The 11,760-nt window shown below is 44.1% G+C and overlaps 1 protein-coding gene across 1 annotated transcript in view; it reads right to left on the bottom strand.

Annotated features, from left to right (window-relative positions):
• Positions 1–9,429, bottom strand: part of stx1b (syntaxin 1B) — a 19,088-nt gene extending 9,659 nt beyond the window's left edge. Inside the window, exons 1-5 of the mRNA XM_058654096.1 lie at positions 8,874–9,429; positions 2,863–2,937; positions 2,631–2,730; positions 309–383; positions 16–89 (exon numbers count right to left, since the gene is read on the bottom strand). Of these exons, the coding sequence (XP_058510079.1) occupies positions 16–89; positions 309–383; positions 2,631–2,730; positions 2,863–2,937; positions 8,874–8,903 (354 nt within the window). The 5' untranslated portion in view covers positions 8,904–9,429. The remainder of the gene's footprint in view (positions 1–15; positions 90–308; positions 384–2,630; positions 2,731–2,862; positions 2,938–8,873) is intronic.
• Between the last annotated feature and the right edge of the window lie 2,331 nt (positions 9,430–11,760).

The following is an 11,760-nucleotide window of genomic DNA, read 5'->3' as shown; positions in this document are numbered from 1 at the left end:
AAAACCTGTTCTCACCTGTGTCTTACGGATCCTCAGGTCTGCTGATGATCTGTTAAGCCCCTCCTCCTGCTCGATGCTCTGCTCGATTGCTGCACACACACACACGCACACACACACACACACACACACCAGTTATGGCATTGCGTGTGTGTGTGTGTGTCTAGTCCAACTGTGGCTGTTCATATTAAAGCAGTGATGTCCTTGAACCCTCAGCATGAAGCATCACTGCTGCATTAGTAGCTTTAAGCTACTCTGTGTGTGTGTGTGTGTGTGTGTGTGTGCGTGTGCGTGTGCGTGTGTGTGTTTACCTTTTAATTTTGAACGGACTTTATTGGCTGTTTTCTTGATGTCAGCTGTGAGGTCCTCCAGCTCCTGTTTGGTCTCTGAAAGAAGACGAGAGACGTTTAAATAAACCAGCGTCTCCACAGCATCATTCAGGCAGATCCGCTGACGTCTGTCGTCAGTGAGCGACACAAGACTGACGAGGAGGAGAAACAATCAGGTTTTTAACTTTAATGTCTCATTTCACTGCATCATTGTTTTATTCTTCACACAAATGAACGTATGAATCTCTTCTTATTTATTCATTTACCTGTTGGTCACATGGTTTGAATAATTGATGTTGATGGTGGTGTTTGTATGTTTACAGCACAGATGTCACTCACATGTCCTCAGTGGTTAACCTCGTCGTCTCCTCTGAGGTTTGCTTCACTTCATGCAGATTAAACACTTCAACACAAGACGCAGCATGCAACAGACGAAGGGAGCGAAAATAGGGAGCGGAGGACTGGATAGAGGAAAGACAAGAATCACAGGATGAGAGGAAAACAAAAACCAAATCAAAGAGGGAGAGGATGGAAAAGAAACAGAAAATGCAATCATCATCATGTGGCATGCAACAACAAAAGAACATGACAGCAAAGAGCATGCAGAACAGAAACAGAGAGAAAACATCAAATAGACCAGCTTTTATTCTGAAAACTGCGGGGGTGTGTTGTAGCATGGACAAACACAAACTGAGACTTTTATTCTGAAAACTGTGGGGTTGTGTTAGTGTGGACAAACTGAGACTTTTATTCTGAAAACTGTGGGGCTCTGTTAGTGTGGACAAACTGAGACTTTTATTCTGAAAACTGCGGGGTTGTGTTGTAGCATGGACAAACACAAACTGAGACTTTTATTCTGAAAACAATGGGGCTCTGTTAGTGTGGACAAACTGAGACTTTTATTCTGAAAACTGTGGGGGTGTGTTGTAGCATGGACAAACACAAACTGAGACTTTTATTCTGAAAACTGTGGGGCTCTGTTAGTGTGGACAAACTGAGACTTTTATTCTGAAAACTGTGGGGCTCTGTTAGTGTGGACAAACTGAGACTTTTATTCTGAAAACTGCGGGGGTGTGTTGTAGCATGGACAAACACAAACTGAGACTTTTATTCTGAAAACTGTGGGGCTCTGTTAGTGTGGACAAACTGAGACTTTTATTCTGAAAACTGTGGGGGTGTGTTGTAGCATGGACAAACACAAACTGAGACTATTATTCTGAAAACTGTGGGGCTCTGTTAGTGTGGACAAACTGAGACTTTTATTCTGAAAACTGTGGGGGTGTGTTGTAGCATGGACAAACACAAACTGAGACTATTATTCTGAAAACTGTGGGGCTCTGTTAGTGTGGACAAACTGAGACTTTTATTCTGAAAACTGTGGGGTTGTGTTGTAGCATGGACAAACACAAACTGAGACTTTTATTCTGAAAACTGTGGGGCTCTGTTAGTGTGGACAAACTGAGGCTTTTATTCTGAAAACTGTGGGGTTGTGTTGTAGCATGGACAAACACAAACTGAGACTTTTATTCTGAAAACTGTGGGGCTCCGTTGTAGCATGGACAAACACAAACTGAGACTTTTATTCTGAAAACTGTGGGGTTGTGTTGTAGCATGGACAAACACAAACTGAGACTTTTATTTTGAAAACTGTGGGGCTCTGTTAGTGTGGACAAACTGAGACTTTTATTCTGAAAACTGCGGGGTTGTGTTGTAGCATGGACAAACACCAACTGAGACTTTTATTCTGAAAACTGCGGGGTTGTGTTGTAGCATGGACAAACACAAACTGAGACTTTTAATTTAAAAACTGCAGGGTTGGGTTTAGCTTGGCACAATGGACAAACTTTTATTTTGAAAATTGAGGAGAACATTAAGTGAAACCACTCACTCTCACACACCAAACCCCACAGAGAAAATCAGTGATTTTAACATCACACACACACAGGAGTTGTTGATCCACTGCTGCCTCCATCACTAAGTTCAAATGTAATATTTTGTCACTTCAGCATTTTAAATATTTGATTTAGATGTGACACAAAGTGACCACATGAGGCAGCAGAGGACCAGCTGCTCCGGTGTCAGCTAAAATCACTGATTTTCTCAATGAGGTTTGGTGTGTGAGAGTGACACGTATAAGTGCCTCATATAACCACTAACCAAAAGTCCTGAACTTCCCCTTTAACTCACAGGATGTTTCTGTGACGACATCATTGTGTGACAAGTATGTGGGTAGTGGGTGATGACATCACATGTCATGTGACATCAGAGTGTGTGTGTGTGTGTGTGTGTGTGTGTGTGTCTTACTCTCGTCAGGGTTGGGTGCAGCCAGGATGGCGCTGTGCTGCTTCTTCACCTGCTCCACATCCTCCGACAGCTTCTCTATGCAGCCTCTGATCTCCTCCACCTGAACACACACACACACACATCTCACTCTTTACATCACAACACACAGGTCCAACACAAACTGACCACACGGGGCAGTGGTGGACCAGAGTGTGCGTGCGTATGTGTGCGCGCATGCGCGTGTGTGTGTCACCTGTTCAAAGAACTCATCCATGAAGTGGTCCCTGTCGACCTGAACCACCTCTTCATCATCATCACTGTCCTTAGCCTGCAGAGAAGAAGACCATGGTGAATTCACTGTGTGTGTCTGTGTCTGTGTGTGTGTGTATGTGTCTGTGTGTGTGTGTGTGTCTGTGTGTGTGTACTGCCTCTTAGATCAGTGTCAGTGAACGCCTCATTGACGCAGCCGCCTGAGGCATGATGGGAAGTGTAGTTCAGCTGCAGGCTGCTCAGTCCAGTGAAGGATTATGGGTAATTACACATTCACACACATTAAAATCAAGGGCAGCACAAAATATCTCAATATTTATGATGAAATATCAGAATATTTGTGATTGATTGTGTAACTAGATTATTTATAATAATTATCCATTACATCAGACTCATGTGTTCACATAGTCTCCACCTGCCAGCAAAGGATCATGGGTATTGTACTGCATATCCTCAGTCATAACAACTCTCTCTCAGGCAACACATTCTGTCAGGGTCTAAAGTAGGACTGAAACATTCCAACATGGTCTTAATCTGGCCCAACAAGGTCCAAAAAGGTCTGAATCTGGTCCAACGCGGTTTTAATCTGGTCCAACAAGGTCTAAATCTGGTCCAACAAGGTCCAAAAAGGTCTGAATCTGGTCCAACGCGGTCTTAATCTGGTCCAACGTGGTCTAAATCTGGTCCAACAAGGTCTAAATCTGGTCCAACACGGCCTAAATCTGGTTTAAATCAGGTCCAACATGGTCTTGTTATGTCTAAGTCAGGTCTAAATCCGACTGCAGAGCTGCTAACAGTGTCTCAGGGTCAGTGAAGAAGAGGATGATGGGAAACCATGACTGGGTCTGTTCTCAGCTGATAAAACATGAGACAAAGAGACGTCTGTCGTCCAATCAGCAGTGGACGTGGTCGTCAGGGAAACAACGTCCATGTTTGTTTCTCTGAATAAAACAAAGTGAATCGACTCGAGCTGCTGAAGAACGCGTTCAATATTATTATCAACAACAAAACAAGACAAACTAACTCTAGTTTCTATGGCAACATGTGGACGACACACACACACACAGGTCAGAGGTCAGAGCAGGTGAAAGTCGTTACGAGAAACAGATTTATTATGTTCACGATGTTTACGATGTTCACGATGTTCATGTTTACGACGATCTGAAGGACCCTCAATCCTCAAATAAAAGCAGTGATGTCATCAGTCACATGATGTCTAACGTTTATAAATAAAATAAAACGTGAAGGTGAATCACTGCGGAGAACACACACGCCCCCAGAGGATTGTGGGTAATGGTGCTCGTTGCTGGCATGCTTTATTACACACAGACACACACAGACACACACACAGTGACACCTGAGGTCAGCGTCCTGATGTAAGTGTGTGTGACAGGATGAGGAAATAAACACTGTATCAAAATAAAAGTCTCATGTTTGCAGGATTTGATGATTTTATTTTAATGTTTTAAACAAAACAAACATTTAAACTTTAACTTTTTATTTTAGTGACACTTTTTAACTGACCTGATTTTTACCATTCTACTCTCGCTCCTCCCCCACACTGTTTGTTCTCTCTCTCATCACCCATCCCCCGCTCTCCTCTGACTCCCCTCCCCCACCTCTCTCTATGTCTCTGTCTCTCTCTCTGTCTGTCTCTCAGTCTGATGATGTCACACACAGGTAACTCAATACTCTAACCCTTCACCAGAGAACTAAAAAAGAACACACACACACACACACACACGTTTATGGGAAACCTTTCATTTTTTATTAAAAAACGACAAAGAAAATATTGTTTACGTTTTGTTTCATTTGTGTGTGGATAGGGACAGAGGTCAGAGGTCAGTCATTGACCTCTGTGTCACACACAGCTGCAGAGAGGAGGCCTCGAACAGTGATGCAGCATTTTTTAATCATCTCACACACACACACACACACACACACACACGTTTGTATAGCATTCATAGTGAGGACATTCACTGACATAATGCATTCCCTAACCACTGTGCCTAACCCTGACCTTAACCCTGACCCTAACCCAGGTCTTAACTCACATTTGTAGGTGTGTCAGAAAGTGGGGACCAGACAAAATGTCCTTACTTTTCCAAAGGTTTTTTGGTATGTATGCACACACACACACACACACACACACACACACACACACGGAAAACAAAACTGTGATTTAGAACTAAAACTTACAATTAATCATTGATTAATCTGTTGTTTGGTTCAGAAAATATTGATTGGTGTTTGTCAAACTTGGAAATGATGGTTTTTCATCTTCTTAAATGTGAATATTTTTTTACTTTGCTCCATAAAACAAAGAAATCATTCAAACTGATGATTTTTGGTTTGTGGACAAAAACATCATCATTTCCAGGTTTGATAAACAATGAGAAACAATCAGGAGTGTGATGCTGCTGCTGATGATGATGATGATGATGATGCAGCATCTGTTACTGGCAGGATTACATGATCATCCAACATGGCTGACAGTAGAGGAGTGTGTGATGGACAGAATTCATGGCCGTTTCTCAATATCCATACTTGTACTACTTGTGCGTACTTGTGCGTACTTGTGAAAACGTCATCAGCCTCAGTCCAAGGCAAGTTCTGTTACAATTCTCAAGTACGTGAGCAGCGAGTACGGTTGACTTGAGCATACTTGGTAAAGCCATGTATCCCAGAATGCATTTCGTCGGAACATAGCAGCAGATAATAGAAATATAAACCTGAAATAAATATTTTTCTGTGTCCTGGAACAACGTTTTAAGATCATTTGAGACGAGAAATGAGTCATTTAGAATTCAAACATGTGGTTTGTGTATGAAGATATGACGTATTTATAGTTTGGCAGCGACGTTTGTCGGAGGTGATAAGCTCCGCCTCTGCGTGACCTCGGCCTGTCCTGATGAAATGATCCGCTGTCATTAGATGCTCGGTGTGATCCATAGATTTGTTGTTGACGTGTTGTTTTGTTTTTAATGGAAACATTTTCACCTGACAGTTTGTATATTATTAATGTTTTATGTTTTAATATGTACAGAAATATATAGATACATATACACACTCACACTACTACAATGCTGCAATATATATATTTTCACATTGTACTGTATATTTTAATAAAAATAAATTAATAAATGAAGTTAAATATTTAAAATGTGAAAATAATAACTATATAAATGCATTTATTAAAAGTATTTCATATGTTCATTTATCAACACTGTAGGTGGCAGTAATGAGCCTTAAGCCACTCGCCATTCAAACAGTAGAACAAGGACGTATCTGCTGTTCCAATTGAGGAATCATACTTGTGTACTCCCATACTTGGCAAGTATGTACTCCAGTCGTACTTCTCAAGTACGCAAGTACATCCTTGCGTACTGGAGTATTGAGAATGGACCCATGTCTGCAGAGTGAAAGACAGGTGGAGATGAAGAGGTGAGACTGAAGAGTGATGGAGTGAAGAGAGGAAGAACAAGTGAAGGGTGGACAGGAGAGGAGAAACCACTCACTCTCCCACACCAAACCTCATAGAGACAATCAGTGATTTTAGCTGTGGGGACACAGGAGCTGCTGGTCCTCTGCTGCCTCGTGTGGTCACTTTGTGTCACTGAGGTCAATCTGAACAAAGGATTTCAAACAAAATCAGACATTTGAACTTATTGATGGAGGCAGCAGAGGATCAACAACTCCTGTGTGTGTGATGTTAAAATCACTGATTTTCTCTATGAGGTTTGGTGTGTGTGTGTGTGGGGGGGGGGGGGGTCCTGTTGCCTGTCTGTCTGTCTGTCTGTCTGTCTCACAGTGAGATAAAGAACAAGCCTTTTCATAAAATCAGTTTTTCTTCATGTAAAACTGATATTTGTAAACTGTAGTTTGGGGTCATGCACACACACATACACATAGGGGTCACAGGTCATGGCAGTGCTAAGCAGCTGGCTAGCTGGGTAGCACAGCAGCTCAGCTAGTTGCAGTGTGTAGACTTAGTTTAGCTAGCTGCTAGCTGTCTATTAATGCAAAGGAAATATATGTAGCTCGCTACATGTAGCTTTTCCACCACACTAACACATCAAGCACATCAATCGCATCAATCACATCAATCACATCAATCGCATCAATCGCATCAAAAACATCACAAACATCAAACAGATCAATCACATGTACGTTTATTTCTTTAACATGTTAATGAGTCGTTGGTGCAGTGTAGGGAGGAGTCAAAGTTTCCTGCCTCCAGATTGGTTCAAGAATACCCCAAGAAAAAAAAAGATATTTTTAACTATATTTTTATTTAATTTTATTCTTATTCAATAGGGGCCACACGGTGGCGTAGTGGTTAGCACTCTCGCCTTGCAGCGAGAAGACCCGGGTTCGAGCCCCGGTTGGAACAAGGGCCTTTCTGCATGGAGTTTGCATGTTCTCCCCGTGTGTGCGTGGGTTCTCTCCGGGTTCTCTGGCTTCCTCCCACAGTCCAAAAACATGTAATGTGGGGATAGGTAAATTGGACACTCTAAATTGACCATAGGAGTGAGTGTGAGAGTGAATGGTTGTTTGTCTGTCTATCTGTGGCCCTGCGATGGACTGGCGAACTGTCCAGGGTGTACCCCGCCTATCGCCCGATGTAGCTGAGATTGGCACAGCACCCCCCGCGACCCTCTGGTGGAGGATAAAGCGGTAGATGATGACTGACTGACTGACTTATTCAATAGTTTTTATGCCCCGCCCACATGTGAGAGGAAGTGTGATGAGAGCTTCAGCCTGTGGAAGGAAGATGGAAGGAAAGAAGGAAGGAAGGGAAGAAGGAAGGAAGGAAGGGAAGAAGGAGGGAAGGAAGGAATGAACGAAGGTAATGTAATGTAATGAAGGAAGGGAGAAAGAAAGAAAGAAAGGAAGGAGGGAAGTAATGAAGGAAGGGAGAAAGGAAGGAAGGAAGGAGGGAAGTAATGAAGGAAGGGAGAAAGGAAGGAAGGAAGGAGGGAAGTAATGAAGGAAGGGAGAAAGGAAGGAAGGAAGTAAGAAAGGAAGGAAGAAAGGAAAGGACCACACACATGTCCAATTTATTGATTAGTTATTATTGATCAGATTGTGACTCCGCCCACATAATTCATAAATTGGAGATAAATGGAGGGATGAACCCAGTTGAACTCAGGCGGAGGTGGAGCTGCTGCAGAGCCACTGATGTGACAACCCCACCAATCCCCCCCACCCCCCCGCCCCAACACACACACTGCACCCCCCCCCCCCCCCCACACACACACACACACACACATACACTGCCCCCCTTCCCCACACACACACACACATACACACACTGCATCATCACCGCTCTCACCCTCACTCATGAAATGGGTGAGGCTCTGGTACAGCGAGGGAACCCCCCCCCCCCCCCCACACACACACACACACACACTGTCAGTGGCAGGAGCGGCAGGAAACACGCGTGCGGCGCGTGTTTCCTCCGCTCCTCCTGCCGCCTGAGCGCGAGGCCGCGGCTCTCACATCCACGCGACACTGTCAGGGAGGAGGCGCGCGCGGGCTGCAGGAGAAAAAAATCACTGCATTTTGGTCCGCGACTCATTTCAGTTCTCCACCTCCTTCCCCTCCCCCATCAGGTCATCCAGGCACGCACGCATGGACACGCACGGACATTATCACGGTTTAAAAAAAAACAAAAACTCATCACATGCAGAGAAAAGCCGCGCGAGGCCTCTGCGACTCAAACAGCGGCCATTACAGAGAGAATCCGTGACCTCCAGCCGGTGCACCCCACACCACAAAACCCCCCCCCCACCCCCCACCACCCCTTTGAGAGCCGAGCCTCCATTTCACATCACTGTGCAATCACCGCCGCGGCCGCGGCAGTAGCGGCCTCCCGCCAGACCTCCTCCGCAGAGCCGCAGCTGCTCCATCACCGCTCCTCGCCGCCTCGCAGCGGCAGCGGCAGCGGCGGGAGGAGAACACGGAGAATAAAGAGAAAAATCATCATCTTACGCTTCGCAGTTCCGCTGTGCGGTCCTTCATGGTGTCGCCGCGCCGCGCTGGGTGCTACAGCAGAGAATCGGCCCTGGTGCGGGGGGAGGGGGGGAGGTTTCCGACACCGCGTCGTTCGTCGTTCTGAATCCGAGCTTCGTCAGATTTCTGCCGCTGCTTCCCTTCCTCTTCTTCTTCTCCTTCTTATTCACTTGTTCACTTCCACTGAGAGATGATGAGGGAGGAAGAACGCGGCGCGGTGTGACGCGTCTCCGCCTTCTGCTGCTGCTCAGGTGTTTTTAAATCCGCGTCCGACCCTCTCTTCTTCTTTTCTTCCTCTCCTCCTCCTCCTTCTTCTTCTTCTTCTTCTCCCCCTTCTTTTCTTGCTGTCCTCCTCTTGGACGGATGCTGATGTCTTCTCTTTGAAATTGCGCCTCTCCGCCGCTCTGCCTCAGACTGCGCCCCCTTTCTGTCCGCGGCTTCCTCCTCGGTGCGGTCGCAGTGGCCCCGCAGCGCGCAAAGCAGCAGCAGCGGCAGGAAGAGCGACCAGAGAGGAGGGGGGGGAGTGTGGTACTGATGCTGCAGAAAAAGAGAGGGGGAGGGCGAGAGGAGAAGGGGGGGCGATGCGGAGGGTATGGACGACTGTGCGCATGCGCGAGGTCCATCCTCTCTCCATCTCTACCTGCTGCCTCCCCTCCCCCTCCTCTCTGCGGGGGGGGGGGGGGGGGGGGGGGGGGGGGTGATAACTGTCTTGTGCTGTGACGTCAGACACTGTTTAACCACGTAAATAAAAGGTGGACAATTTCCCCACACACACATGGACATTCATGACTTGAGGGGACATTGCATTGACTTATATTCATTTCCTGGAGACTGACTCTAACCTTAACCACAATTACTACTGGCCTAACCCTAAGCTCCACCTACCCTTAAAACATATCTTAAAATCCTTAAAATGTAGTAATTGACGTTATGGGGACTTGCTTTTTGTCCCCACAAGGAAGACAAGTTCCCATAATGTGTGAACAGGTTTAGGTCCCCACATATTAGCAATACATGGACACACATTACACACACTACACACACACACACACACACACACGCTGCTGCCTCCATCACTAAGTTCAAATGTCTGATTTTGTCACTTCAGTGTTTGAAATCCTTTGTTCACATTGACCTCAGTGACACAAAGTGACCACACGAGGCAGCAGAGGAGCAGCAGCTCCTGTATCCTGGCCGTCTTTGGTGTGGGAGAGTGACTCTCTGAAGCCTCTGGTTGTTTCTCTATATCCATACTTGTGCGTACTCCCGTACTTGTGAAAACATCATCAGCCTCAGTCCAAGTTCTTTTCCAATTCTCAAGTACACGAGCAGCGAGTACAGTTCTAAAACCCGGTTTTACCAAGTTTGCATCAGGTGGTGACTTGAGTGTACTTGAATACTTGAATACGGAACATAGCAGCAGATAATAGAAATATAAATCTGAAATAAATATTTTTCTGTGTCCCGGAACAAAGTTTTAACATCATTTGAGGCGAGAAATGAGTCATTTAGAATTCTAACATGTGGTTTGTGTATGAAGATATGACGTATTTATAGTTTGGCAGCGACGTTTGTCGGAGGTGATAAGCTCCGCCTCTGCGTGACCTCGGCCTGTCCTGATGAAATGATCCGCTGGCTCAGACGTCGCTGTCATTAGATGCTCGGTGTGATCCATAGATTTGTTGTTGACGTGTTGTTTTGTTTTTAATGGAAACATTTTCACCTGACAGTTTGTATATTATTAATGTTTTATTTTTTTTACTTTTAATTTTATATTTATATTAAAGTCTTGCGGTCATTGTATCTGTATTTAAATATAATATGTACATTATTATTATTTTAATAAAAATTAATTAATTAATGAAGTTAAACATTTTAAATGTAAAAAATAATAACTATATATATGCATTTATTAAAAGTATTTCATATGTTCATTCATCAACACTGTAGGTGGCGGTAATGAGGCATAAGCACTTGGTGCCACCCGTCATTCAAACAGTAGAACAAGGACGTATCCACTGTTCCAATTGAAGAATCATACTTGTGTACTCCTGAACTTGGCAAGTATGTATTCCAGTCGTACTTCCCAAGTACGCAAGTACATCCTTGCGTACTTGAGTATTGAGAAAGGAACTCTGTGGCCGTTTCTCAATACTCAAGTAAGCAAGTATGTATGTATTGTTCTGCTGTTTGAATGGTGGCTGGTGCCAAGTGCTATTGTTATTATTTTCACATTTTAAATATTTAACTTATTAATTAATGTATTTTTTATTAAAATTGCAGCATTGTAGTAATGTGTGTGTATATATATATATATATGTACACATTATATTTTAATACAGATACAATGACCATGCGGCTGTAATTCAAAGTTAAAATAAATAAAACATTAATAATATGCAAACTTTCAAACTGTCAGGTCAAACACGTCAACAACAAATCTATGGATCACACCGAGCATGTAGTGAAAGAGACGTCTGAGCCAGACGTTTGTCTCAAAAAGACAAAGTCAGACTGTGGACGACTTCCATGAGATATTTACACCCATCATTTTTCTGTCGTCTTAATCTACGATCTCTGCGTCACATGATCACGTCTTTATCTCACTGTTAGACTTTTATAAATCCCTCACTCTCCCACACCAAAGTCCAGAGAGAAAACCAGTGATTTTAGCTGCGGGGACACAGGAGCTGCTGGTCCTCTGCTGCTGATGTCAAACACTGAAGTGATAAAATCAGGCATTTCAACTTAGTGATGGAGGCAGCAGTGTGTGTGTGTGTCTGTGTGTGTGTGTGTGTGTGTGTGCAACAACTACATTTAAAAAATATTGTTGTGATTTGAACTTTTATACTATTGTAAATTAAAT

Source organism: Solea solea, chromosome 16 (genome assembly GCF_958295425.1).
Source record: "Solea solea chromosome 16, fSolSol10.1, whole genome shotgun sequence".
Classification (NCBI taxonomy): domain Eukaryota; kingdom Metazoa; phylum Chordata; class Actinopteri; order Pleuronectiformes; family Soleidae; genus Solea; species Solea solea.
This window is presented reverse-complemented; position numbering and strand designations above follow the sequence as displayed.